Here is a 26,227-nt window from a genome sequence, read left to right as displayed (position 1 = left end):
ACCTCCTATTCCCAAACACAGCCCCATGAGCCATGGGGTGGGGCTGCCGGGAGCCTCACCTGCCTCCTGCCCCAGATGAGTGGCTGAGATACGCTTTCCTGGGCAGCGCTGATTGGAGAGGGGGGGTGGGAGCCAGGACTCCTGGGTTCTCTCCCCGGCTCTGGGAGGGGAGTGGGGGCTGGTGGGTTAGAGCAGGGGGGCTGGGAGCCAGGACTCCTGGGTTCTCTCCCTGGCTCTGGGAGGGGAGTGGGGGCTGGTGGGTTAGAGCAGGGGGGCTGGGAGCCACGACTCCTGGGTTCTCTCCCTGGCTCTGGGAGGGGAGTGGGAGCTGGTGGGTTAGAGCAGGGGGGCTGGGAGCCCGGAATCCTGGGTTCTCTCCCCAGCTCTGGGAGGGCAATGCGGTCTGGTGGGTTAAAGCAAGGGAAGCTAGTGGTAGAAGGAAGGCCCACGAGCTCTGCCAGTGACACGCTGTAGCTGTGGGCGTCCCCCTGCCTGTGCCTCGGCCTCAGTTTCCCCACCAGGTGGGTACAGAGTCAGGCTGGGAAATGGGGCTCCTGGGGGCAGTGTAGGCTTCGCCTGCTCTCCTCGGTCCCAGACCACCTCCTTCCCTCCCAGAGGCAGGGATGGAACCCAGGCGTCCGGGCTCCCCGCCCCCTCACTAGCCCCGCCACTTGCCCCGTGCGCCGGGCCCGCACGTGTCCCCCCAGCTGCCGCTGCGGCGAGGCGCCGACCAATGGGCGGCCGGCGGGGCGGGGCCGTTCGTGGCGAGGGCCAATGGGCTGCGGCGGGGGGCGGGGCCGGGTCACGCGCGGCCCTGCATGCCCGGCCGGGACACGCCCCTCGGGGGCGAGGCCGCGCGGCCTCACGCGGCCGCCTGCATGCCCGGGGCCCGGCCGGCCAATGGGAGCCACCGAGCGCCTGGGCGGCCAATGGGCGGCGAGAGGGGCGGGGCCGGCGGCGGCCAATGGAGGCGAGGGGCGAGGGGCGGGGCTGGGCATGGGGCTGCGCAGCCAAAGGGGCAGACGGGGAGCGGCGCCGCGGTGAGTGGGGCGTGTGGGGAGCCGTGGGGCTGGGGGTCCGGAAGGGCGGGGCTGTGGGGCTCCCGTAGGGCAGAGGGGCTATGAGGGGCAGTGGGGCTCCCGTAGGGCAGAGGGGCTGTGGGGATTATGTAGGGCAGAGGGGGATCCTGTAGGGCAGAAGGGCTATGGGGGGCTGTGGGGATCCTGTAGGGCAGAAGGGCTATGGGGGGCTGTGGGGATCCTGTAGGGCAGAGGGGCTATGGGGGGCTGTGGGGGGTCCTGTAGGGCAGAGGGGCTGTGGGGGGTCCTGTAGGGCAGAGGGGCTGTGGGTCCCTAGGGTGAGGGAGTAGAGGGGCTGCGTGAGAAGCTGGGAGTTGTGGGTCCTGTGGGGCAGAGAGGCTGTCGGGGGGCTGTGGGGTCCCATAGGACAGAGAGGTGCTGTGGGGGGGGGGGGGCTTTGGTAGTCCTGTAGGGCAGAGAGGCTGTGGGGCCATCTATAGGGCAGAGAGGCTGGGGGTCCCTAGGGTGAGGGAGTAGAGGGGCTGTGTGAGAGGCTAGGATTTGAGAGTTGGGGGTCCCATAGGGTAGACAGGCTGGGGAGCATAGGGGTGCAGAGGGGCTATGAGGGGGTCCATAAGGGGAGGAGCTAAGGGGTTTGGGGGATTTCATAGGGCTGAGGGGTGGCTGGAAAGATCCTTTATTGTGGGGGGCAGAGTTAGCCCGGAGGGGTCCCTTAGTGCAGAGAGTCTGGGATATCTATTGGGGGGCATCCATGGGGAGGGGAAGGGGTTTGAGGGTGTTTGTAGGATGGGGAGGGGTTGGCCTGGGGGTTATGTAGGGGATGGGGGGAGTCCATGGGGATTTGGGGTCCTGGGTTTATGGAGGCAAGGGTCCCATAGGGCATCTGTGGGGGATAGAGTTGGGGGTCTGTGGGAGGAGGTGCTGCAGGGGGCACTTCCCCTCCGGCATGGGACCAGCCCATTAACCCCTCCCCTGACTCAGCTTTGCACCCCCTCCCCTGAATTTTACTGACATGACAGATGGGGGGGCAGGTGGGGGGTCACTAGGAGCAGGAGGCTCTGTGCGGGGGGCCGGGGGCATGCTAAGTTGCTAGGAGTTGTGCCTGGGGGATGGGCTGATGGGGGTGCATTGGGAACTGACAGTGCCCTGGGGGGCTCCCAGACAGGGCTTGTGGGGTCTGAGCAGCGGGCGGGTCCCTGGGTCCCCCCCACACTTCCGCTCCTATAGGGGGTGTGACGGTGGTGCTACACTCCAGTGCCCCATCCTAGAGCTAGCTGCATCTCAGCAGCCCACACCTGGCTAGCCGCGCAATGCGGGGGGAACAGGAGAGAACCCCCCTGCAGATGAGCCAGGGAGCTGGCTGGGCCCCGTGGCTGGGGCTGACAAGTGTGTGTGGGCCCCTTTCATAATCGCCGCGAGTGGTTTATGTAATCCGGGCTTTGAAAGGGGCAGGTTCGCCTCGGCGGCGACTGAGTCATTGTGTTATTCCCCCCGCCGCCCCCTCGGCTGGCGGGCCCAGAGCCCCGGGAGAGCGACATGTCGGGGAGGCTCCCGGCGCGTTTGGGCCGTGAACTCTTTGTGCCTTTCCCCGGTCCTGCTGCTGCAGCCTTGCTCTGTGCGTGAGCTGTTCTCTTTGTGTGTGTGTGTGTGTGTGCGCGTCAAGGGTAGTGACGCAGGAGCGCACAATGGCAAAGCTGAGCCGGGGCCCCAGGAGTCCTGGCTCTTCCCCTCCCCCCGTTGTAACCCACTAGACCCCACTCCCCTTCCAGAGCCAGGGATAAAACCCAAGAGTCCTGGTTCCCAGCCCCTGTGCTCTAACACTAGCCCCCACTCCCATCCTAGAGCTGGGGAGAGAACCCAGGAGTCTGGGCTCCCATCCCTCCAGCTCTAACACTAGCCCCCACTCCCATCCTAGAGCTGGGGAGAGAACCCAGGAGTCCTGGCTCCCAGCCCCCCAGCTCTAACCACTAGCCCCCACTCCTGTCCTAGAGCTGGGGAGAGAACCCAGGAGTCCTGGCTCCCAGCCCCCCAGCTCTAACCACTAGCCCCCACTCCTGTCCTAGAGCTGGCGAGAGAACCCAGGAGTCCTGGCTTGCAGCCTTTCGGGGTAACTAGGCTCCCTGGGGACCCGGAGGAGCCGGGCTCGCGTTCCTTGCCATGGCTGTGCTCCTTGCCAGTTACTGGGCCTGGTAAATACCCCCTCTCTTTTTGGGAAATCTCCGAGCTTGGTACTGAAAAGAGTCTCCGTCCCGATCCCTCCTGGGCCCAAAGAGGAGGAGCCCCGTCTGCCAGCCGGGAGCCCTGGATTTTCCAGTTCCCTCTGACCTTTGTGTGGCGGGGGGAATAGTACACACCGGGCGGGGGACGGATGGCTAAAAAAGCCACTTAGCCGATGATGGGCTGCTGGCATACGGATTACGGCTGAGAACATCCATGCCCTGGGCCGTCAAGAGGATCAAGGGTTCTTCCTGGGAGCCTTACCGCTCGCCAGGCCCGACTTAAACGCCATCGGTTCCGTTCCTAAAACAGGCGCCTCCTAAATTCCTGCTTTTGTCCGGCTCGGGATGACCAGGAGAGAGCCCCATCGTGTGGTGCTAGCCCCCCAGTTTGCACGAAGCCAGCAAAATTCTGCCCCGTGTTTGGGGACGCCGAATCTCCTGCGTGTGCCGGGAAATGGAGGACCGTTCGCGCCGGGCCGGCTAAAAGCACGCTGGCGAGCTTTCTGTGCGTCACGGGTTGTTTTGGAAAGAGCCAGCGTGCCGGGGTTACTGTAAATGTTGCAAGCCTGCCCTAGCCCTGGCATGTGTCAGCCCGTGAGATTGCCATAATAAAACATACAGTAGGGCAGAGGTTATTGGAGCGCTCGGTATTTGTTGGCACACATGGGTGTGTGAGCGGGGCGGGGGGCGGGGTGCCTGTGCTGTGTTTTGCCACGTGCAGGGCTCCTTGGACTGCTTCCAGCTCCACTGCTGTCCGTTAATTTTTTTTTTTTCTTTTTTTTAATAATGGAGATATCCCATCTCCTAGAACTGGAAGGGACCTTGAAAGGTCATCAAGTCCAGCCCCCTGCTTTCACTAGCAGGACCAAGTACTGATTTTGCCCTAGATTCCCAAGTGGCCCCCTCAAGGATTGAACTCACAACCCTGGGTTTAGCAGGCCAATGCTCAAACCACTGAGCTATCCCTCCCCCCTGCGGTCCCACCGACATACCCACAGCTCGTCCCCCGGAGATGAGTCCTGGTTCTTTGGGCTGCTGTCGGTTTGAGGCCCGACGGCAGGGCTGGTGCCGGAGTGGGTTTTGGGGGAGGGTGGGAGGGAAAGAAGGGGTGATGCCTGGGGCACGTCTGCACTGCGGCTTGGAGCATGCTAAGACCAGCCGTATACAACGGATGGGCAAGAAACACATCCAGACATACTCTTGCCCCCCCCCCCCTTCCACTGCTGTTTTCAGCGAGCTAGCGCATGTCTGTCTACTGGAAGTGGGGGATCCCTGATTCTGGGAGGGGAGCAGGGGCTAGGGGTTAGAGCAGGGGGGGCTGGGAGCCAGGACTCCTGAGTTCTCTCCCCAGTTCTGGGAGCAGCCAAGGAATAAATTAGCATGTGAGAGCAGGGGAGGGAGTCGCTGGCTCCGACCAGCCTGTGGTTAAGCCGAGAGAACGCAGTGTTCCCGGCGCTCTGCCTTGGTTTATTTCCACACGGCAAACTTGGCCTGGGGCGGGCGACTGGGCAGAGCTTGGGCGCTTTTATGCCTGCCCCACATCCTCCACCCCCCTGGGACAGGCCAATGGCGGGTGCATTGCTCTGGTGACGCCGCCGCGGCTCCTGGAAAGCCCCCCGGGGGGCTGGCGTGTTGTGTAAGGAGCTGCCAGGCGGGTACCTGGCTGGGAAAAATTACATAAGGGCCCCTGTGAATGGAGTCACCGCAGGCCGGAGCGGGTGACCTGGTTATATCAGGAATCTGGCTCAGGGGGGCTCCGGTTACAGCTGACCAGGTGCAGGAGATGCATTGGAGCCAGGACTCCTGGGTTCTCTCTTTGGCTTTGGGAGGGGAGTGGGGGCTGGTGGTTAGAGCAGGTGGGGGCAGGGAGCCAGGACTCCTGGGTTCTCTCCCTGGCTCTGGGAAGGGGGTGGGGGCTGGTGCTTAGAGCAGGGTGGGCTGGGAGCCAGGACGCCTGGGTTCTCTCCCCAGCTCTGTGAGGGAAGCAGTGAACTGCTCAGAGCATTCATTCCCTTCCGGCTCTGTCATCCCCTCGCCCCCCCTGTGTAATTAACCCCCAGCAGGAACACTGCGCTTCTGCTGAGTGGGCTGGGTCAGGGGGCCCGCCGCTCTCCAGAGCCCTGCATCAAAGGGCCGGCGGGGGTGGCGGGAGAATGGCCCTGCAGATGAGTGGGGCCTCTCCAGGCGGTGGGAAACAATGTAGCCGGCGGAGAGGGGGGCTCGCTGAGCAGCTTGGCGGGGAGAAGAGGGGGCTAGATGGTGTCCTCTCCCGACCTGCGGGCGCCTCTCGCGGCGGCTGAGTGGAGGGGAGCGCGGGTGTGAATCCAGCAGGGCTCCGGTTTTCATGCTGAGGACTGAGGTGGGGGACCCGGGCCTCCCATCGGTAGCAAAATGGGCTCCCGGGAGCGCCAGGCCTTTGGCCTTAGAGCCGTCTGCAAGGGAAACAGGGTGGCTGCGCTCCTTTTCCATGGTGCAATGGGAAACTGAGGCAGGAGATGGTATCAGAACAGTGCCCCCCCCCCCCCCCCCCCCCCCAGCTCAGGTTTGCAGGGGGTAGGGATAGCTCAGTGGTTTGAGCATTGGCCTGCTAAACCCAGGGTTGTGAGTTCAATCCTTGAGGGGGCCATTTAGGGAACTGGGGTAAACATCTGTCTGGGGATTGGTCCTGTTTTGAGCAAGGGTTTGGACTAAATACCTCCTGAGGTCCCTTCCCCTGAGGTCCCCTCCAACCCTGATATTCTGTGATTCTAGTGTGTCTTGGGGAAGCCAGCCCCTGCCCCGCAGTGCATGCAGTTAGAGAACAGGACGTGGCGAGATCGGGGTCCAGGGAGGCTGCAACAAGAGCCTGCCCAGGGGGGTCTCAGATCTGTGCCACCAGTCCATGCCTCAGTTTCCCCAGTTATAAAATGGGGGTGATCGCCCCGCCCTGCCTCCCCCGGGGGTTGCCAGGATAAATGCCTGAAAGCCCGAGCGGCGCTCGTGTACTGTGGGGACCATACAAGTGCTCGGGCCAAACGCGGCTCGCTGGGCTGAGATCCTCTCCGTTTCTGGCCCTGGCGGGGCTTGGCTTTGCAGACGCTGGGCTGTCGTCGGGGTGTCGGGAGTAGAGGGTTTGCTCTGGGGCGCCCACTGAGTGCTCCTCTTTCCTCGTCTTTGCCAACAACGCAAATATTTATCAGCAAGCTGCGTTGGAGGGGACGCGATCGCGGCTGCCTTATCAGCCGGCGTGGGCCAGAGTCAATATTTTCACCCCCTCTGTGCCTCCGTGCTCAGGCAGTGTGTTCCCTGCACCTCTTGTTCGTGGATCTCTTATCTGCCAAAGAAAATAATATTTACCAATGCCGGCATTCCTGCCCGCTGCTTACTACTTAATGTCTTTCCCACCTTCCTGGGGCCATCTGTGACTCTTTGGTCCTGGCGGTCTGGATTTGGCCTGCCATCCACCTGTTGACTACCCCAGATGCGTTTGGAGCTGTACAAACCCCCAACTAGTTGGGTCCTGCCCCACCAGGTCCCCTTCCTTATTATGAGCTGCTGACCGTGAGCCATTCGATCGGGCATCTCTGGAATGGGTTTTTTTCCCCCCAAGGTCTGGGTGGTGGATCCAAGGTAAGGAAATTGGGTGACACGGTTAGAAAGGATCCGGATGAAATTTTTGGATGAAATTGTAGGTCTCCCCGCTCAGCCCCCCGGTTTGTAAAAATTTTCCAAATTTCTCACATGGGAAAATGTGGGAAATCTCAAATTCTCCTGGGCTGGGAAACCTCCCAAATCTGCCTCGTTACCAGCCCTGTAGGGCCTTACAACAAAAATCCTGGCACGTCCTGCTTGGCTCTGTTTTCCCCTGATCGGATTTTTTTTTTTTTTTTTGGTGCCCTGCCAGCAGCTGGCATGAGGTTTGTTGATGCTTTTGCTGGTTGATTATGCAGGCAGACCTGGTTCCCATTGGTCGGCCCGCTCGGCCAATGAGAGCCGCCCCGGAACCTGGGGTGGCAGCACTACGGTCCACGTGCGGGACTGTGTAACACGGCGCTGACATCACCCGGCGGTCGGCCAATGGCGAGGCCGCCGGGCGTTACACAATTGGGGGCAGCGGCTCTGCCGGAGCCACTGGGCGCGGGTGGCATTTGGGGGGCGCCCGGCTGCAGAGGATGCACCTGGAGCCCTGGGCAGCCAAGAGAAGCCGGCCGGCCGTGGCGGGGTTTGCAGCACCGAAGAGAGGCAGAACCCCAGAGACGTGCAGTGCCGCTGTCACTGTGAGTGTGAAAGTCGTTGATTTGACTCCCCAGCTTTCAGTGCGTTTGCCCCCCTTGACGGCTGTGGGCGCTCCCCTGTTCTCGCCGCCTTCCCTCCCCCTGCACAGCCTTTCGGATCTAGGGCTGTGGGCTCCGCCCCAGAGCTCAGCTGGTGCTGACACACAGGGATCCGTCCTGCCAGCACAAAATGTTCTCTGTGCAATTCCAACTGTCCCGCTTTGCCAAGGCAGGGCGTGTCAGCCGACGGTTTCCCTGCCCTTGGTCTTTGTCACTGCCATGCTAATTAGCCCTGGAAAGCTATATTCTTCTTTTGTAGGGCGAGGTTTTGCAACGCCACCAGGGCAGGGGGTGGGAAGCCAGCGCGGGAGATGCGTGCGCCTGCTTTGGCGAGACGGGCGGCTGGTTTGTCCGGTGCGCTTGTAGCAAATGTGTCATAAACACCGGGGGGAAAAGGATGCGAGAGTTGTAACTTGGCGGGGGGGGGGGAGATTGAAATAACCGTCTTGGGATGGGGCGGCGGGGTCGTGGGTGACTTGATTTGTTTTGGAGATGGGTCTCCAAAAATCGAGTCAGTCTGTGTTTTTGACTCCTTCTTTCCTGAGCTTATCAGACAGGCAGGAGCTGAAATTTACTTTCTCTTCGCTGGGAGACACCAGTCATTTCCCTCCCCCTGGCCCCTCTGGGTTTGTTTTTAGCATTGCCGCTGGTTTCACTTAAATCCGGTTTTAAACCAATTGAATCCAGCTGGTGCAAACCCCGGGGCGGGGGCTGGTTTGGGGACTTGGCTGATCTTTGGTTTCAAGAAGCTACTGATAAGCCCAGCGAAGACCGGAAAAGTGTCCGTGCAGCCCTTTGCACCAGTGTCAATCGGTTAAAAAATCCCTCCCCTTAAATTAAATTGGTGCAAGGTTCTGGCGTAGACAGACACAGCTCCTTCCGGGCGGTTGTATCTGGGTTGCAGACGCAACCAGGTCAAGGCTCGCTTACTTAGGAACGCCTTTCCCTGCTAAATAAGTGTGTGTGTGCACGTAGCTGTTGTGTTTTTCTCCTGCTGCTGTGTGTGTTTGCAGCTGTTGCCTGTGTGTGTATGTGTGTGTGTGTGTGTGTGTGTGTGAGAGAGAGAGAGATCTTGGCACGTGTTAGGTTTAGTGTTGTTTTTAGAAAAGGTAGGTTTTTTTTTCCAGGGCCAACTCTGAGCTTTAATTTTCTCTTATTATTGATGCGGGGCTAGTGAATCAAGGTGCGATTATTATTTATTTTTAAACATCTTCGTGTCACTCACCCCCCTGGCTCCTTCCATGCCAGTTGGGGTGTAGGCAAGCGCTTGGTAAACCGAATGATCCCCAATCGGTGTAACGTTTTGGGCCAAAATGTCCAAAGCTGGGTTCGTAAAGTGAAGCTCCTCAAATCTGTGTTGACACCCCTTAAATATAAAGGCTCCCCTTCCCAAAACAGCTGAGCACCCACACTGCTCATCCTGGTCCAGGAGTTGAGGTGGTCCGCACCTTTCGTTCGGTTCCATTAACTGTGGGATCAGGTCTCTTGCTTTCCACACCCAAAAGATCTGGGTATCCAGCAGTAAAAGTATCCATCCATTCATCCGCCCATCTATCCCCAATGTCTGTCTGTCTAAAGAAGCATTTAAAAAAAAATTAAAATCCATTTATTGTTGTACGTATCTGTCAGGACCCGAGCACCAAATTCCCAGTTTCTCTGGTAACCGCTTGTTGACTTCCCCCATCGCTGCCTCTTGTTGCCGGGGGAACATGGAGCGTGGTGCTCAGGTCCCGGCTGGTAGCTAAAGCAGAGGAGGCCATTTGAAATGGGCGATTCTTTATAGGCACGGCCGTGGGGTCCGGGCGGATCTCGCGGCCTCGAAATCGGCGAATCCGGTTCATTCCGCGGCGTCTTTGCCGACTCTCTGTTTACAAAACCTTTGGCTCCGGCCCAGACCAGCTTAGCTCCCTGTCTCTCGGACGGGCTGCTAAATATAGCCGGGTGGCGAGAACTTACCGGCCGAGCGAAAAGAGGCCCAATAAGAGGCTGAGAGCAAACAGCTGCGCTAAGAATAGGCCGGCTTTGGTGCTTGAAATAGACCCACAGCGGCTCACTGGGCTGAGAGCTCACTGCACTGCTGTGGGCCCCATGTGCCCGGCTCCAGCGGGCTCGGGAGAAAGGGGCTGACATCTGGGGTGGGGCTCGGGGCCCGCACCTCCGGGCTGTGTCCCAGGGTCCTGCCCGACTGATGGCCAGGGGCTTGGGCCTGGCGGTCGGAATTGATGCAGTGGAGAGGAGGCGTGGACTATGAGCCAGGACGCCTGGGTTCTCTCCCTGGCTCTGGGAGGGGAGTGGGGGCTGGTGGTTAGAGTGGGGGAGGTGTGGGGGTCGGAGACAGGACTCTCTGTTCTTTCCCGGGGCTAGTGGTGAGAGCAGGGCGGGATGGGAGGCAGGACACCTGGGTTCTCTCCCCGGCTCTGGGCAGCGTTTGTCCCTTAGCAGTGTATTTTTGAAGAGTAATAAGCCACGGGGTCTGATGGAGAGCTCCTTTCACCCACCACCACGTGGGGTGGGGTGTATTCCAGGGCTGGCTGGGCTCGGGGGATGGGGAGTGAATTGCGTGGTAAGAGCCAGCCGAAACCCTGGCCCAGTGCGGACAGCCGGCGAGGGCACAGCTGGCCTGGGACGTGCCCTCCATCTCCCTGGGCGTTGTCCCCTGGCCCTGCTCCGTGCATGTCCCAGCTCCCTGCAGTGTGCTGGACCTAGGCCGACGGGGGCTGCTTGGCTGGCGGATGGAAGGTCTGTGTCGGAGCCAATCGACCCCCCAGGAGCCAGGGAGGGGGGTCCCCCTGCAGCCCCTTGGGGCAGGCTGGACCTAGGAGTCGGTGGGGGCCCGGTGCCTCTAACCGCAGCTCTCTCCGCTCTCATAGGTACAGCCTACGACGTCTCTGACTGGATCTGTCTCTAGCCCCGAACCCTGCACCTCCGCGCAGGCTGGGTGATGTCCCCGGCTCCTCCCCGATCATGAGCACCGGCTGCGAGCCAGGCCAGACGCCCTTCGAGGGGGCAAGTGTGGGCGGGGCCGGCTCCGGAGCCCCCCGGCGGACCCGGGCCCAGGGCCGGGCCACCGACGACATGGACGCCAACAGCAACGGCTCCAGCGGCACCGAGTCGCGCGGGCGGGACTCCCTGCGCAGCGACCGCAGCAGCAGCGGGAACGGCAAGGACTCAGCCCTGCTCGAGACCACAGAGAGCAGCAAGAGGTAGGGGGTGCGCGGACCCTGGCGTCCGGGGGCATGGAGGGGTGCCGGGCCGGCTGGCGGACCCCGGCGTCCGGGGGCGTGGAGGGGCGTGGGGACGGTGGGGTGTTTAGAAGGCAGGTCAGGGTGACCTAGGCTCTGGGATGCCACGGTGAGGGGTGTGGTCTATGCACCCCCAGCCTCGGAATGAGGGGAGGGGCCCCTCTGCCCATTAGTGCCTGGCATTTTGGGGGTGGGGGCTGCCCATGGGGGCCTGGGACGCTCGCTCTGATCTCTTCCCCCCCCCCCCCCCCAGAAGGGCTGGGCGGCCCCTCTGGGTCTGCCTCGGGGTGCCCCACATTCCCTGCCCCTCGTGCCGTTCCAGCCGGGCAGCAGCAGCGCCTGGCGGGCAGCGGGGCCACGGTTCTGACCAGCCCCCATCTCTCTCCCCCGCAGCACCAACTCCCAGAGCCCGTCTCCCCCTAGCAGCTCCATCGCCTACAGCCTTCTGAGCACCAGCTCCGAGCAGGACAACCCCTCCACCAGCGGCTGCAGGTAGGCGAGCATAAGGGGTGGGGGCCCTGGACGAGGGGGGGGCACATGGCCCTAGGGGAGATCCTCCCCAGCCCCCCCATACACACTATGTTCTGCACTGTGGCTGACGCTCATCGGCTCCTCTCCCCTCTGGAGAAGCCAGACTGTGCAGAATTACCAGTGAGAGGGGAGTGGGGGCTGGTGGTTAGAGCAGGGGGGGCTGGGAGCCAGGACTCCTGGGTTCTTTCCCTGCCTCGGGGACGGGAGTGGGGTGCAGTGGGTTAGAGCAGGGGGGCTGGGAGCCAGGATTTCTGGGTTCTTTCCCTGCCTCGGGGAGGGGAGTGTGGTGCAGTGCTTAGAGCAGGTGGGGTTCGGAGCCAGGACTCCTGGGTTCTCTTCCTGGTCTGCCACTGACTCGCAATGTGACCTTGGGCAACTCCTTCCCCCTCCCTGCAACTGGGCGGTGTGGGGCTGCCCCCCAGCAGGGGGGGTGTTGGGCTGGTGGTGGGGAGCTCGGGCCTGTAGCCTGGTGGCTCACCGCCCCCCCCTTCCCCCCCCCGTAGCAGCGAGCAGTCTGCGCGGGTGAAGACCCAGAAGGAGCTGATGAAGGCGCTGAAGGAGATGAAGATCCGGCTGCCCTCGGAGAAACGCGGCAAGGGCCAGTCGGGCACCTTGGCCACCTTGCAGTACGCGCTGTCCTGCGTCAAACAGGTCCAAGGTAGGGGGCGCTGGGCTGGCTGGGGGGGCGTGGTGCCCCGGCGAGGGCCCCCGGGGCGGGATCCAAGGGACCCAGCCGCCCGCTGTCTCTGGTACCGCGGAGGTTGCCGGGCAGGGCCGGCTGGGCTGTGGCCGGCCTGTGGTGGGCAGGGGGAGCCCATGCTCCCAGGGCTGACGGGCTCTCCTCCCCCCCCCGCAGCCAGCCACGACTACTACCAGCAGTGGACCATTGACGAGAACCAGCCCTGCCATCTGGATGTGGCCAGTTACACCATCGCCGAGCTGGAGGGCATGACCTCCGAGTACACCCTCAAGAACCCTGTGAGTGCCGCCACCCCCCCGCCTGGCTCCCGGGATACCTCCCGGCGCTGCAAGCCCTGTTCCTCTCCCCTGGTGCCCTGCCTGCCTCCCAACTGCCCCCTGTCCCCGCAGGACACGTTCGCCGTGGCCGTCTCCTTTGTCACGGGCAAGATCCTTTACATCTCGGACCAGGCGGCCTTCGTCCTGCACTGCAAGAGGGACGTCTTCAAGGGGACCACCTTTGCCGAGTTCCTGGCCCCCCAGGACGTCAGCATCTTCTACGGCTCCACCACCCCCTTCCACCTGCCCTCCTGGAGCGCCTGCACCTCGGCCAGTGAGTGCCTGGGAGAGGGGGCTCTGAGGCCAGGGTCTTCTCATCTGGGATCTAGTGGTTAGAGCAGGGGAGGCTGGGAGCCAGGACTCCTGGGTTCTCTCCCTGGCTCTGGGAGGTCAGTGGGGGCTGGTGGGTTAGAGTGGGGGGTGCTGGGAGCCAGGACTCCTGGGTTCTCTCCCCAGTTCTGGGAGGGGAGTGGGGTCTAGTGGTCAGAGCACGGGGGGCTGGGAGCCAGGACTCCTGGGTTCTCTCCCTGGCTCTGGGAGGGGAGTGGGGGCTGGTGGGTTAGAGCAGGGGGGGCTGGGAGCCAGGACTCCTGGGTTCTCTCCCCAGCTCTGGAAGGGGCACAGAGCCTTCCCAGCCCCCACTAACCCCCTACCCCTTGGCCTTGTCCCCAGCTGCTGCCGCTGTGGACTACACCCAAGAGAAATCGGTCTTCTGCCGGATCAGGTGAGTTCCACCTGCGGCAGGCGGGGTGTCGTCTCGGACGGGGTGAGGGGGTGCAGCGCTGGGGGACCCTTAGGGACTGGACTGTGCCCGGCGTTCAGATCCCATGCTGCAAACCCCAGCCAGCTTCCCTCTGCCGTGCCGAGCCCCACGGCCTTGTGTCCCACATCCCAGCCTCTCCACTGCCGCCTTCTCGCTCCCTCCGGGCCAGGCTGTGAGACGGGAAATCCTCGAACGGGGAGGAATATTTCAGCGAGCCCCAGATCCCCTCTGTTTGGGGAAGCCAGGCTCACCCTGTCTGCGTCCCCTCTTCCCACTCGCTCCCTTTGGCGTGGGCAGGGCACCCCGTGTTCACAGCAGCTCCCTGGAAGCTGGGGGGCTGGGGGATCTGGAGGGAAGGGGACCCCATGTTCCCAGCAGCTCCCGGGCAGGGGGCTGGGAAGAGGTCCCATGTTCCCAGCTGTGCCTGGGGAGGGGGAGAATTGGGGGCTGAGAAGGGGACCCCACAACCTGTGTTGCTAGCCGTGCCTGAGGGGGGGGGAATCTGGGGCAGGGAAAGGGACCCCACACCCCGTGTTCCCAGCAGTGCCATGGGGATGTGGGACGGGGAAGGGGTCCCCGTGTTCCCAGCAGTGCCTAGGGGATCTGGGACGGGGAAGAGGACCACATGTGCTGTGATCCCAGCTGGACCCAGGAGGAGGGGATCTGGGGCGGGGACGGGGTCCCTGTGTTCCCAGCAGTGCCTAGGGGATCTGGGACGGGGAAGGGGACCCCACGTGCTGTGTTCCCAGCTGGACCCAGGAGAAGGAATTGGGGGCTGGGACGGGCAGCGGGCAGCAGTGCCGGGGGGCTGGGGCAGAGGGGTCTGGCGGTTGTCGTTGCTGGTTGGTCCCGGTCTCCTCTGGCCTCTGGTCTTATTGCAGGCGTTTGTTTCTCAGTGGAGGCCATGCCCGTGGGCGGGAGCTGTGTTACTTCCCCTTCCGGCTCACGCCTTACCTGGCCAAGGTGCGCCCCGCAGACAGCGCCGAGGGCCAGCCCTGCTGCCTGCTCATCGCCGAGCGCATCCACTCGGGATACGAAGGTGAGCTGGGGCAGGGGAACAGGGCCGGGGGGCCCCTCAGTTTCCTCCCTCTGCCTGGCCAGCAGGTGGCCCTGTGCCCCTAACCCCAGCCCGTGTCTCTTCCCCCCCAGCTCCCCGGATCCCGCCCGATAAACGGATCTTCACCACCAGACACACCCCCAGCTGCTTGTTCCAGGACGTGGACGAGAGGTGAGCAGCTTGGCCGAGCCCGGGGTGGGAGCGGGAGACACCCTCTATCTATCCGGGCTGCCCCCCAGCAGCACAGCGAGGCTTGGAGGGTCTCCAGCGGACCGGCGCCGCCCCCTAATGTCCTGTGGCTTTGGGTCAGCCTTGTCTGTAGCTGGGCTGTGGGGCCTGTCGAAGCCGGGACCTTGGTGGGCAGCGGGACCCACCCAGGGATGCCAGCTCACGGTGCCTGTCTGTTTTCCCAGGGCTGCCCCCCTGCTGGGTTACCTCCCCCAGGACCTGATTGGCACGCCCGTCCTCTTCTACCTGCACCCGGAGGACAGGCCGCTCATGCTGGCCATCCACAAAAAAAGTGAGTGGGTGGGGGGAATCCCAAGGGTGCCGGGGGGAAAGAACCAAAGGGTGAGTGTCATTTGCAGCTCCCCATTCGGACGCTGACTCTAATCCACTCTCATGCTTCAGGGCTTCAGCCTGGAGCCTGCCGGGGGTCAGGAAGGGAGATTCTTCCCCATGTGCAATTGGCAAAATCTGTTCAGGGATCTTTTTTCCACCTTCCTTTGAAACGTCACAGCTCAGCTGCAGGGTGGGCTGGTGACCTTAGCTGGCACATAAAACCTCTCCCTAGCTGTCTGGGTGATGGGGCTAGCTCTCCTTGGGGTCCAAAGAATTGCCAGGTTTGGGGTCAGGAAGCAATTCTCCTCCCTCCCACCCCACCCCCCAGACAGATCAGCCTGGCCTTGGGGAGTTTTCACCGACTGGCATCATCTGGCCGTGTCCTACCTAGTCAGTTCCCTGCATTAGAGAGGCCGCGGGCAGAAGGGCCTGAGAGCCAGGACTCCTGGGTTCTCTCCCCAGCTCTGGGAGGGGAGTGGGGGCTGGTGGGTTAGAGCAGTGGGGGCTGGGAGCTGGGACTCCTGGGTTCTCTCCCCGACTCTGGGAGGGGAACGGGGTGTGTGTATCTCAGACACTGATCCTTATTCCCCACCCCTAGTTCTCCAGCACGGCGGGCAGCCCTTCGACCACTCCCCGCTCCGTTTCTGCACCCGCAATGGCGAGTATGTCACCATCGACACCAGCTGGTCCAGCTTCGTCAACCCCTGGAGTCGCAAGGTCTCCTTCGTCATGGGGCGCCACAAAGTGCGCACGTGAGTACCGTCCTCCCCCCCCCCCCGCCCGCCTCCAGGGATCTCCGGCTGCCTCGCGGTATCGGGGGCCGCCCGGCCTCGCACTGACCCTTCTCTCCCCCGCCGCACAGGGGTCCCCTCAACGAAGACGTCTTCACGGCCCCCAAGGCACTGAAGATGCGGCCGCTGGAGCCCGACATCCAGGAGCTCTCGGAGCAGATCCATCGGCTGCTCCTTCAGGTGGGTCATGCTCCCTCCTTAGCCCCACATCGTCTCCCACCGAGGTGCCTCCCTCTGGGTGCTAACCCCCCCCCCTGCTTCCCTCCCCCCCACAGCCTGTGCACAGCAACGGCTCCATGGGGCTCTGCAGCATGGCCAGCAACGCCTCCCACGAGCAGTTCCTGAGCGCGGCCTCCTCCAGCGACAGCAATGGCCTCCCCGCCGAGGAGACAAGGGCCCAGAGGCCGGTAAGAGCCCCGGCTCTGGGAGGGGAGGGGGGGAAGGGGCTGTGAGCCAGGACTCCTGGGTTCTCTCCCCGGCTCTGGGAGGGGAGTGGGGGCTGGTGGGTTTGGGGGGGGAGGGGGCAGGGCGCCCGGACACCTGGGTTCTCTCCCCGGCTCAGGGAGGGGAGTGGGGGCTGGTGGGTTAGAGCAGGGGAGCTGGGAGCCAGGACTCCTGGGTTCTCTCCCTGGCTCTGGGAGGGGAGGGGGGAAGGGGCTGCAAGCCAGGACTCCTGGGTTCTCTCCCCAGCTTTGGGAGGGGAGTGGGCCCCAGTGGTGAGAGCGGGGGGCGGGGGCCTTCCCGCTGCCCTGACCCCACCTCCTGTCCCCAGATGACCTTCCAGCAGTTCTGTAAGGACGTGCACATGGTGAAGAACCGGGGCCAGCAGGTGTTTATCGAGTCCCGCGCCAAGTCGCCAGCTGCCAAGCCCCCCTGCGCAGGTGAGAGCCCTGGGGCCCCCGCGCCCAGGGGGAGGCAGATTGGAGGGGAGGTGGGTTTGCCAGCCCCTCTTTGCTCACCCCCAGTCGCTGGGGAGACGCAGGGGGGGGGGGCGGATCGAGGGCAGCTCCAGCTGAACCGGGTCCCCCCCTCGTTGCAGGCCTGGAGACGCCCCAGGATGGCGCCGGGCTGGGCAGGGAGGCCCCGTGTGAGGCGCAGCAGGGCCCGGGCCAAGTGGGCGCTTCTGAGGAGTCTGGCCAGAAGGAGCCCTCCAGTTACTCCTACCAGCAGATCAACTGCCTGGACGGGATCATCCGGTGAGCAGGGGCCGGGAACCCCAGCTCAGAGCCGTTCCCCACACTGGGGGTTGACCTGGCGCTGAAATGCAGCCGTCTCTGGAGCGGGGTGGCTGGTTGCAGGGACCCTTCGCCTGGCGCTGAGATGCGGCCACCTCTGGGGCAGGGCGGCTGGTTATACAGGGACCCCTCGCCCGGCGCTGAGATGCGGCCACCTCTGGGGCGGGGTGGCTGGTTACACGGGGACCCCTCGCTTGGTGCTGAGATGCGGCCACCTCTGGGGCAGGGCGGCTGGTTATATAAGGATCCCTTGTCCCCGCTAACCCTGGGACCTGTGGCTTTTTTAGGTATCTGGAAAGCTGCAACATCCCCAGCCGGGTGAAGCGGAAATGCGGCTCCTCCTCGTACACCGGCTCCTCCAACTCGGACGACGACAAACAACGGGCAGGCAGGGAGGCGTCCGACTTGGCCAAAGGTATCGTCCCGCTTGCCCTGTTCCCCCCACCCCTCCCCGGTCCACCTGCCGCCCTCTCTCTCCCTCTGGATATTACCCTGTTGCTGCTGACGGGGCTTGGTGGAGGGGGGTCGTGATGCCGGCCCGGGGCACTGAGATCGGCCCAGCAGGGAAAAAACAGCTGAAATTCGGCCAGCGGGAGACACGTTTCACGGCCGTCGACGTCCCACCCTTCAACCGCCTCGAAATGCTTCCTTCCCGTCCGTGTGTTAAAGTTTGCCGGCTCCCGACGCCGAAACTCCCTTGAAATCGAAACGATTCGGGGCATGTTTGGTGTCGTGGCCATGTTTTCCCCATGGGAAAACGGCCCGGGAAGATGTCGTCCCCCCCCCCCCCCCCCCCGTGCCGCCCCAGGGACTGCGGCGCGCCCCCCCGCGTCTCCCCTCATTAACCCCTCGTTGTCTCTTTGAACAGATGCGGCGGAGGAAATGCTGCCAAGCCGGTCCAGGAGGGAGGAGGAGGAGCCCGCCGCGGCGGTGGGACCCCCGCTGGCCCCGCTGGCGTTGCCCAGCAAAGCCGAAAGCGTGGTGTCCCTCACCAGTCAGTGTAGCTTCAGCAGTACCATCGTCCACGTGGGAGATAAGAAAGCCCCAGAATCGGGTACGGGAGGGGAAGCACCGCTGGGCTGGCGGGCGGAAGGGGCCCGGGGCTGCCAGCTCCCCGGCCCCGTTCCCGGCCGCGGCAGAGAGCCGAGCCGCCCGGTCTCCCCCTGCCGTGGCCCCCCCTACCCCACCTCCGCCGCGTCTCAGTAACAGCGTAATATTCAGGGGGCCTTATCTCCCCGGCAGCCTCTGCTCCCCCTGCACCCCATAACCACTTCCTTTCACGGCTCCGTGACGCGCCGGCATCACGGGGGGTGGGGGTGGGGGTGGCTGGGTTTCTCCTCCCCCCCCCCCTCCGTGTGTATTTAATTTGCCTTTTTCCCCCTTACCCCCACGCCTGCCGTCAGGACGCCCCTGCGGGTGACTCCGGGAGGGGCCGGGACGGCCTCTGGATTCGTGGCCCTCCCCGAATGGATTTTCGTTCCTCCCCCTCCCCTTTTTTTGCCTCCCGCTGACACGTTTTTTTCCCTCCCTTGTTTCCTTCCTTGATGGCGGCCGAGTCGCCGGTGAAGCCCCCACTGGGATGGGGGTGGGTTGGGGGGCGGTCTCCAAACAAAGCACGGCTGCTTGGCAACGGCTCCTTGGCTGCGGGGGGCCCCCGCACAGGGTCCTCCCTGGGCACTGATGGCATGGTGGGGGGGAAGGGCTGGGAGCAGGACTCCTGGGTTCTCTCCCCTGGCTCTGGGAGGGGAGTGGGGGCTGGTGGTTAGAGGGTGGGGGCTGGGAGCCAGGACTCCTTGGGTCTCTCCCCGGCTCTGGGAGGGGAGTGGGGGCTGGTGGTTTAGAGAGGGGCTGGGAGCCAGGACTCCTGGGTTCCATTCCTGGCTCTGCTGCTCGCTCACTGCGTAACGTTTCTCCCTGCACGTGGCTCCGTGTGGTGGCACCCCCCAGCTGACCCTCCCCCCCCCCTTGGTCTCTCCCCAGACACGGCGATGCTGGAGGAGGGCCCCGGCCCCGCGCCCCCCGACCGGGAGCAGTACCGCCGTGTGGGGCTCACCAAGGAGGTGCTGTCCGTGCACACCCAGCAGGAGGAGCAGGCTTTCCTGACTCGTTTCCAGGAGCTCAGCCGTCTCCACGTCTTCGACGTGCCGGCCGGGCGCAGCCGGCAGGAGGGACCGGGCGCAGAGCCAGGTGGGGGCCGCATCCGGGGGTGAGGGGGGGCTTGTGCCTGGCTCCCGTCCCTCCCTTTGCTAACGCCCAGCCTTGTCTTCTCCTGGCAGGGCACTGTGGCCTGCGGCGGGGCGCCGGCCGGCGCGGCAAATCCAAGGCTAAGCGCGTCAAGCAGCACAAGGCGTCCGACAGCACCGGCTCCCCGCCTCCCCCCGGCCCTTGGCCCCCCTCAGCCGCCTCCCTGCCCTTCCCCACCGTGCTGCCCATATTCCCGCCCAGGCAGCCCTGCGCCGAGCCCGCCCCCCACTTCCCTGCCCCCCTGGTGGCCCCCATGGTGGCCCTGATGCTCCCCAACTACGTCCTGCCCCCGCCATACTTCCCGGCCCCCTTCGGGGAGCCCTTGGGTCCCCGCCAGCCTGCCCCCCCCGAGGCCTCGCGCTCCACCACGCCCGAGCAGCCCAACTCGCCCCCCTTCGACTCCCGCTGCAGCTCCCCGCTCCAGCTCAACCTGCTGCAGATGGAGGAGGCCCCCAAGGTGGCCGAGCGGCAGGAGGTGCCTGGCGGCCAGGCCGGGCTGGGAGGTGGCAGGGCCAGCAGGACGCCTGGGGCCAGTGAACTCGGCCCACAGAAAGAAACCTGTCTGGTAAGGAGCCGCCCGCTGGGAAGGGGAGTGGGGGCTGGTGGGTTACAGTGGGGGGGCTGGGAGCCAGGACTCCTGGGTTCTCTCCCCAGCTCTGGGAAAGGGAGTGGGGTCTGGTGGGTCAGAGTAGGGGAGCTGGGAGCCAGGACTCCTGGGTTCTCTCCCCAGCTCTGGGAAAGGGAATGGGGTCTGGTGGGTCAGAGTAGGGGAGCTGGGAGCCAGGACTCCTGGGTTCTCTGCCCAGCTCTGGGAAAGGGAGTGGGGTCTGGTGGGTCAGAGTAGGGGAGCTGGGAGCCAGGACTCCTGGGTTCTCTCCCCAGCTCTGGGAAGGGGAGTGGGGTCTGGTGGGTCAGAGTAGGGGAGCTGGGAGCCAGGACTCCTGGGTTCTCTCCCCAGCTCTGGGAAAGGGAGTGGGGTCTGGTGGGTCAGAGTAGGGGAGCTGGGAGCCAGGACTCCTGGGTTCTCTCCCCGGCTCTGGGAGGGGAGTGGGGTCTGGTGGGTCAGAGTAGGGGAGCTGGGAGCCAGGACTCCTGGGTTCTCTCCCCGGCTCTGGCACTCACCAGCTGTGTATTCAGGCAGGGCCCCCACCCCTGTCTTTTGGGGAGGGTGAGAGTTGGGGGAGGTGCGTATGTAGCCCCCCAGGTCAGTCCTGATCTCCCCTTTCCGGCAGGCGGAAGGTCAGGACTCCTCCAACAACGACGCCCTGTCCAGCTCCAGTGACCTGCTGGACCTGTTGCTGCAGGAGGACTCACGCTCCGGGACCGGCTCGGCCACCTCGGGCAGCGGCTTCATGCACAGCGGCTCCAATGGCGGCAGCACCTCAGCCAGCGGCACCAGTAAGTGACAGGTTGGGAGTGGATTGGCTAAAGCCTTAGTGGGGGCGAAGCCAGGACTCCTGGGTTCTCTCCCCAGCTCTGGGAGGGGAGTGGGAGCTCGTGGGTTAGTACAGGGGGGCTGGGAGCCAGGACTCCTGGGTTCTCTCCCCAGTTCTGGGAGGGGAGTGGGAGCTCGTGGGTTAGTGCAGGGGGGCTGGGAGCCAGGACTCCTGGTTTCTATTTCTGCCTCTGGTGCTGATTTGCTCCCTTCTCTCCTGCCTCCCCCTCTCCCGCACAGCCAGCAGCAAAAGCAGCCACACCAGCAAGTACTTCGGCAGCATCGACTCGTCGGAGCCAGAGCGGGCGGGGCAGCCGCTGGGCGGGGCGGGGGCTGGGGAGCAGTTCATCAAATACGTGCTACAGGACCCCCTCTGGCTGCTCATGGCCAACACTGACGAGAAGGTCATGATGACCTACCAACTGCCCGACCGGTGAGGCGGGGAGGCGATCGGGGGGCAGAGGCAGGGCTGGCGATTGGGGGGCAGAGGAGGGGCTGGCGAGGGGGGAGGTGATCGGGAAAGAGGCAGGGCTGGCGATCGGGGAGCAGATGTCGGGGGAAGAGACAGGGCTGGCAATTGGGGGGAGGTGATCGGGGAAGGTGAGGGGGAGGTGACTGGGGCTGGCGATCGGGGGGGGGGGGAGGTGATCGGGGAATAGGCAGGGCTGGCGATTGGGGTGAGGGGGAGGTGATCGGGTTGGAGCGAGCAGGGAGCTGACCAGGTCACGGGAGAGGGTGACAGGCAGGGGGCAGTGCTGCAGGTGGGGGGCAGGCCCGGATCGCCCCCCTTGACGCTTTGTGCCCCACAGCCCCGTGGCCGCTGTGCTGCAGGCCGACCGGGAGAAGCTGCGGGAGATGCAGAAGCAGCAGCCGCGCTTCACGGAGGAGCAGAAGAAGGAGCTGGCCGAGGTGCACCCTTGGGTGAAGAAGGGGCTGCTGCCCAAGGCCATCAATGTCACGGTGAGGGGGGTCCAGACTCACCCAGCTCCCTGGGCGCTGGGTAGGGGGGTTGTGACAGGTTCGGTCACAGAGACCCCTTTGGGACTGTCACCTGACGTGCTGAAATTACCTCTGAGCCCATTTTCCCTGCCAGCTTGGGACTCCAGAACCCTGCCTTGTTGAGTCAGACAGACCTGCCTGCTACAACACAGACCCAGGTCTGGTCCATACCCCCAAAGCTGCAGACTTCAACCAAAAACTGCTCAGCAGGTCACCTCTTTCCAGCACCCAGACACCCAGCTCCCAATGGGGTCCAAACCCCAAATAAATCCGTTTTACTCTGTATAAAGCTTATGCAGGGTAAACTCATAAACTGTCCACCCTGTATAACACTGAGAGAGAGAGATGCACAGCTGTTTGCTCCCCCAGGTATTAATCACTTACTCTGGGTTCATTAATAAACAAAAGTGATTTTATTAAGTATAAAAATGAAGCTTTAAGTGGTTCCAAGACAGAACAAAGTAAGTTACCAAGCAAAATAAAACAAAGCACGCAAGTCTAAGCCTAATACATTAAGAAACCGAATACAGGTAAATCTCAACCTCGGAGATGTTCCAATAAGCTTCTTTCACAGACTAGACTTCTTCCTAGTCTGGGTCCAGTCCTTTCCCCTGGGACAGCCCTTGTTAGTTCCAGCAGGCATCTCAGGTGAAAGCAGGGGATTTCTCATGACTGACAGCCCCCTTTGTTCGGTTCTACCCCCTTTTCTAGCTTTGGCCCAAGGCAGGAATCTTTTGTCTCTCTGGGTCCCCACCCCTCCTTCTAAACGGAAAAGCACTAGGTTTAAGATGGATTCCAGTATCAGGTGACGTGGTCACATGTCCTGTGAGACTGGCCCACACTCCCCCAGGAACGTTTGCAAGTAAACAGACCATTTACAACCAATTGCTCTAGTGAACGGGCGCCATCAAGCTTCCAAACCACCACTAATAACCCACACTTTGCATAATTACAATAGGACCTCAGACTTAACTTCATATTTAAAGTTTCAGATACAAGAATGATACATAGGATGACCACACACAGTAGATCATAAGCTTTTTTTATGCTGCCTTACAAGAGACCTTTTGCAGAAAGCATATTCCAGTTACCTTATAGTTACATTCATAAGCATATTTCCATAAAACCTTATGGAGAGCAACGTCACAGGGGTGCCCCACGTCCACTGACCCGCCTTTCCTGCTCTCTCCCCCAGGCCTGCGTGGACTGCGGCAGTAACCCGGCCTCCCACCTGGCGCCCCTCTACGACACGGAGCCGCACGCCATGGAGCTGAGCGCCACGCTGGAGCCCATGGAGGAGGGCAGCAGTGCCCCCCCCTGCCCAGACATGGCCATGGAGGAGGAGGAGGCGGGGCAGCCGGCCCGGCCCGAGGCGGGCACCGAGAACGCTGGCTGAGGCCCCGGCCCGCCTCCCCCCACACTCCCAGGCAGCGCCGGCTGCCCCTCGGAGCCGGCCACCGCACGGGATGGACCAGAAGTGCCAGACCAGCCCTGGCCCCAGGACTCAGCCAGGCCGAGTGCAGAGCCGAGCCGGGCCCTGCTCCGGACCCTACCCTGCCCGCAGGCGCCCCCCGGAGGCCGGGGCTGGCCCTGCGCAGGGCGGAGTATTTATTTTTGGAACGTGTTTTTTGTACGAAAAGGCGGGACAATAAACCGCAGCCACGGCTGTCCCCCGTGGGCGGCGACGTCCCAGCAAGATCCGAGGCCTCCTTTGTGTGCTGCCCCCCTGTTCCCAGGGAGTGGTGTGGGCCATGGGCTTCCCCAATCCCCTGATGCGGCTCCCTAACCTTGTCAACCTGGCTGCAGTCTCTGCTCTAACCACTAGACCCCACCTCCTTCCCAGACCTGGGGAGAGAACCCAGGAGTCCTGGCTCCCAGCCCCCTGCTCTAACTGCCAGTCCCGACTCCCCTCCCAGAGCCAGGGAGAGAACCCAGGGGTCCTGGCTCCCGGCTCTAACCACTAGCCCCCACTCCCCTCCTGAGTCCACGTTCCTTGTGCCACTGTGGGAACTGTCTGCTCCAGCTGCCTGTGCCCGCGGGCCTGGGCTGGCGCCGGCCTGAGCCTTGCATCCCATCCTCCAGCTGGGGTTTGTCTGCTTGGGCAAAGGTCTGATCCTGGTGCCATGTTCCCCTGGTCCTTCCCCCACGCCCGTCTGCCCAGGCCTGGGCGCCGTCTCCCTCCTAGGGTGTGCCCCCGGGTCCACCCTGCTTGCCCCCAGGCAGGGGTGGGGGAGCCATGCCTGCTGCCCAGCGCCTGCCCCCCTTAAAGCAGGATCCCCTGATGTTTCTGAGCCACATGCCCCCCTGCCCTGCGGGGGGGGGGGGCAGTACCCACAAACGTGGCTGGTTTTCATCCTTGCCCAGGAGGTTAGTGACCCCCTTGAGGTACGTCCCCTGGGCCAGGCTGCGGCCGAAAGGGTGTCTGAATGGGAACCCCGGCATGGGAGCAGGGCAGCTTGTGGGGCCCTGTTGCCAGGTGGGCTGCCCGAGGGTTCACCCAAGAGCCCTGTGAGTGGTTAAAAGGGGAAGACGCTAGGAGCCCGTGTAGGGGAAGGGACAGTTTGAGATGGGAGCGGGGGGAGAGCTCGTTGATCTGGCCAAACTCTTGAGATTCAGCTGGGAAATACCATGTGAGTTTTTCACCGCCAGGTGAATTAACCCTTGGCCCTGTTTCCCCGGGGGCCCTGGTGGATTCTCCAGCACCATTAAGTGGCGGGGGGGGGGGAAATCACGTGGGCCTTGTAGGCAAGATTCAGCCGGGAAATCCGGCCTGACCTATGGGTCATGCACGGAGGCAGCCCCGCTTCAGCCCCCTTCACCAAGCCGACACGCCAGCGGAGGCGGGAGGGGTGGAGGGACGTGTGGGTGGGCCAGTGTACGGAGGTGGGGGCCTAGGGCCAGGAGACAGTGCATCCTATTTACAAAGGCCCTGGGCAAAACAGGGCGAGGAAGAACAACAGCCTGGTAGTGGCCCCCGGGGGCCAAGTGAGAGTAACCCCCATTGCCTGTGTCTGCCAAGAGCCTGAACCTGTAGCTGCCCCCCAGGACGCTATCTGTGGCTGCTGAGCGCTTGACCCCATCACTGTGAGAAAGGGGGGCTGCCCCTCGTGACCAACACTGCCTGAGTTTGCTGAGAGCCTGAGCCCATTGCTGTGAGAAGGGAGAGCTGTCCCCTGTGGGACCACCGCTGCCTGCGTCTGCCAAGAGCCTGAACCCCTGATGGCATCGTTCCTGTCAGGGCTGAAGCCCGGTTTTCACGTCACCGCTGCTCGTTGTAGTAACTGGGAGTTTGAGAGAGGCTGGGGTCCTAATAAGGATCAAGTGGTGTTTGGTTACTTTCTGCAGGGCACATTCCCCTCCTGCTACTGGTGGGCAGGGCCTCCCTTGCCCCCATCCCCGGAGGCATCTCCCCACAGGCGCACCTCCCGGTCATTTTCTGCTGTATCACTCCCTGTACGATTGCACCAAGCCTCATGGGGCCCCCCCACTGGCTGCTGGCGCCGGTTTTCTGGCAGAAACGCCCCACTGGGGGCTTTGAATCCAAGCTGTTACCCTGCCCCAGCCTTGTATGAGAGCAGTAGGGTTTTGTAGTTTGCTGTCTGAAGTTGGTCTCACGCCAGCAGCTGGGTAACGACCCCACTGAGACGCAGGACAGTTATAGGCACTCAGCTGTGATGGCCAAGTGGTTAAGGTGTTGGACTTGAAATCCAATGTGGTGTCCCTGTGTAGGTTCAAATCCTGCTCGCGGCGGTTGGCTGCTTTTGCTCGGAGAGGCGACGCCCGGAGATCTCGCTGGCTCGGGGCATTTTCGGGGGTGAAATGCCAGGCAGGGGCCTGTGGGTGGGTGGCACTGCTGGGTCCAGGAAAAGCAAATTCTGTGGCCATGGGAAATGCCCCCCAAATTCCTCTGAGGGATCCCCCGACGCTCGGAGAGGCAGGCCCTGGGTGGTCAGCATTCAGGACTCGCTCTCCTTCCACCCAACCCGTCATCGACTCTCCAGCCAAAACCCAGCCACTTGGGGTGGCCCCAGCTCCGGTGGGATCCTGCCCCCAGGACCGATCTGTGGACGTGAGCCCGGTGCCAGAGCCCTGATCCCCGCAGAGTGGCCTCCCCAGCCAGACACCGGCAGGGATGTGTCCGCCGACAGGCCAGGGCAGAGGTACCGCGGAGATGACAGGCTGGGTCTGCAGCCGGTGGCTGGAAATAGCCCCTGATCGAGCCACTGACGTTGTCCAACCCAGAGCGAGACAGGGCACAGAGAGCCAGAGGGCTTCTAATCCCCATGCCGCCTGCCCCCTGCCAGAGCCTGGGGTGCTGATCCCCCCCCCCCCCCCCGTGAATCTGGAGTCACCCCGCTGGCGTCAGTGGGGCCTTATTTCCTTCTCACTCACCCCCGTGTGAATCCGGAGTCACTCCAGTGGAGTTAGAGGCGCTGATTCCCCGCTCGCTCACCCCCGTGTGAATCCGGAGTCAGCGGCGTTACACTAGCTTTGTTGCATTGGGCCTCGTTTCCTGCAGGTCGGCGGGCTCGGAGCCCTGCTCACGGAGAAGCCGTGGCAGACGCCTGTCCTTCACCGCGCCACCCTGCACCATCTGCACCCAGGTTGTGCCTGCCAGCCTCTGGGCCAACCCAGGCTCTCCAGGGCATCACACAGCACGTCCAGTCGCGCCTCTTTGTTCCTCAGCTCCGGTGCAACCCCCCGGTCTTGTCCCGGCATCCAATCAACCCTTAGCTTGAGCGTGTGGCGAGCACAGTCACGGGTACCCAGGCTGGGGGGA

The 26,227-nt window shown here is 63.3% G+C and overlaps 1 protein-coding gene and 1 non-coding gene across 5 annotated transcripts; both read left to right on the top strand.

The window, feature by feature from the left end:
• Positions 1-965: 965 nt before the first annotated feature.
• On the top strand, positions 966-23,143 carry PER1 (period circadian regulator 1). Of its 4 annotated transcripts, none has more exons than XM_065570235.1 (23): positions 966-1,040; positions 10,443-10,775; positions 11,208-11,306; positions 11,849-12,003; positions 12,202-12,323; positions 12,435-12,636; positions 13,035-13,086; positions 14,022-14,164; positions 14,275-14,353; positions 14,596-14,702; positions 15,342-15,495; positions 15,606-15,714; positions 15,810-15,941; positions 16,307-16,415; positions 16,574-16,730; positions 17,057-17,184; positions 17,638-17,823; positions 18,750-18,956; positions 19,046-19,578; positions 20,246-20,411; positions 20,689-20,881; positions 21,258-21,408; positions 22,643-23,143. In XM_065570235.1, the coding sequence occupies exons 2-23, from the start codon at positions 10,537-10,539 to the stop codon at positions 22,841-22,843; spliced, it is 3,624 nt and encodes a 1,207-aa protein (XP_065426307.1). In that variant the 5' UTR covers positions 966-1,040; positions 10,443-10,536; the 3' UTR covers positions 22,844-23,143. The 4 variants fall into 4 exon arrangements, with proteins under 4 accessions (XP_065426307.1, XP_065426306.1, XP_065426305.1 ...); XM_065570234.1 differs by lacking the exon at positions 966-1,040 and adding an exon at positions 5,168-10,311; XM_065570233.1 differs by lacking the exon at positions 966-1,040 and adding an exon at positions 5,202-7,515.
• Positions 23,144-25,115: 1,972 nt separating this feature from the next.
• On the top strand, positions 25,116-25,197 carry TRNAS-UGA (transfer RNA serine (anticodon UGA)). Its single transcript has one exon. It is a non-coding gene; the product is annotated as a tRNA-Ser (tRNA).
• The last annotated feature ends 1,030 nt before the right edge of the window (positions 25,198-26,227 follow it).

The sequence above is a fragment of the Chrysemys picta genome, chromosome 16 (assembly GCF_011386835.1).
Source record: "Chrysemys picta bellii isolate R12L10 chromosome 16, ASM1138683v2, whole genome shotgun sequence".
NCBI lineage: Eukaryota > Metazoa > Chordata > Testudines > Emydidae > Chrysemys > Chrysemys picta.
This window is presented reverse-complemented; position numbering and strand designations above follow the sequence as displayed.

What these genes read in the sequence shown, in the direction of transcription:
- PER1 (XM_065570235.1), top strand. Translation starts at nt 10,537, where the DNA reads ATGAGCACCGGCTGCGAGCCAGGCCAGACGCCCTTCGAGGGGGCAAGT. An exon ending in GCTGGCCATCCACAAAAAAA is followed by an intron (nt 14,703 to 15,341) that starts GTGAGTGGGTGG and finishes CCCCACCCCTAG; the next exon opens with TTCTCCAGCACGGCGGGCAG. An exon ending in TAAGAAAGCCCCAGAATCGG is followed by an intron (nt 17,824 to 18,749) that starts GTACGGGAGGGG and finishes GTCTCTCCCCAG; the next exon opens with ACACGGCGATGCTGGAGGAG.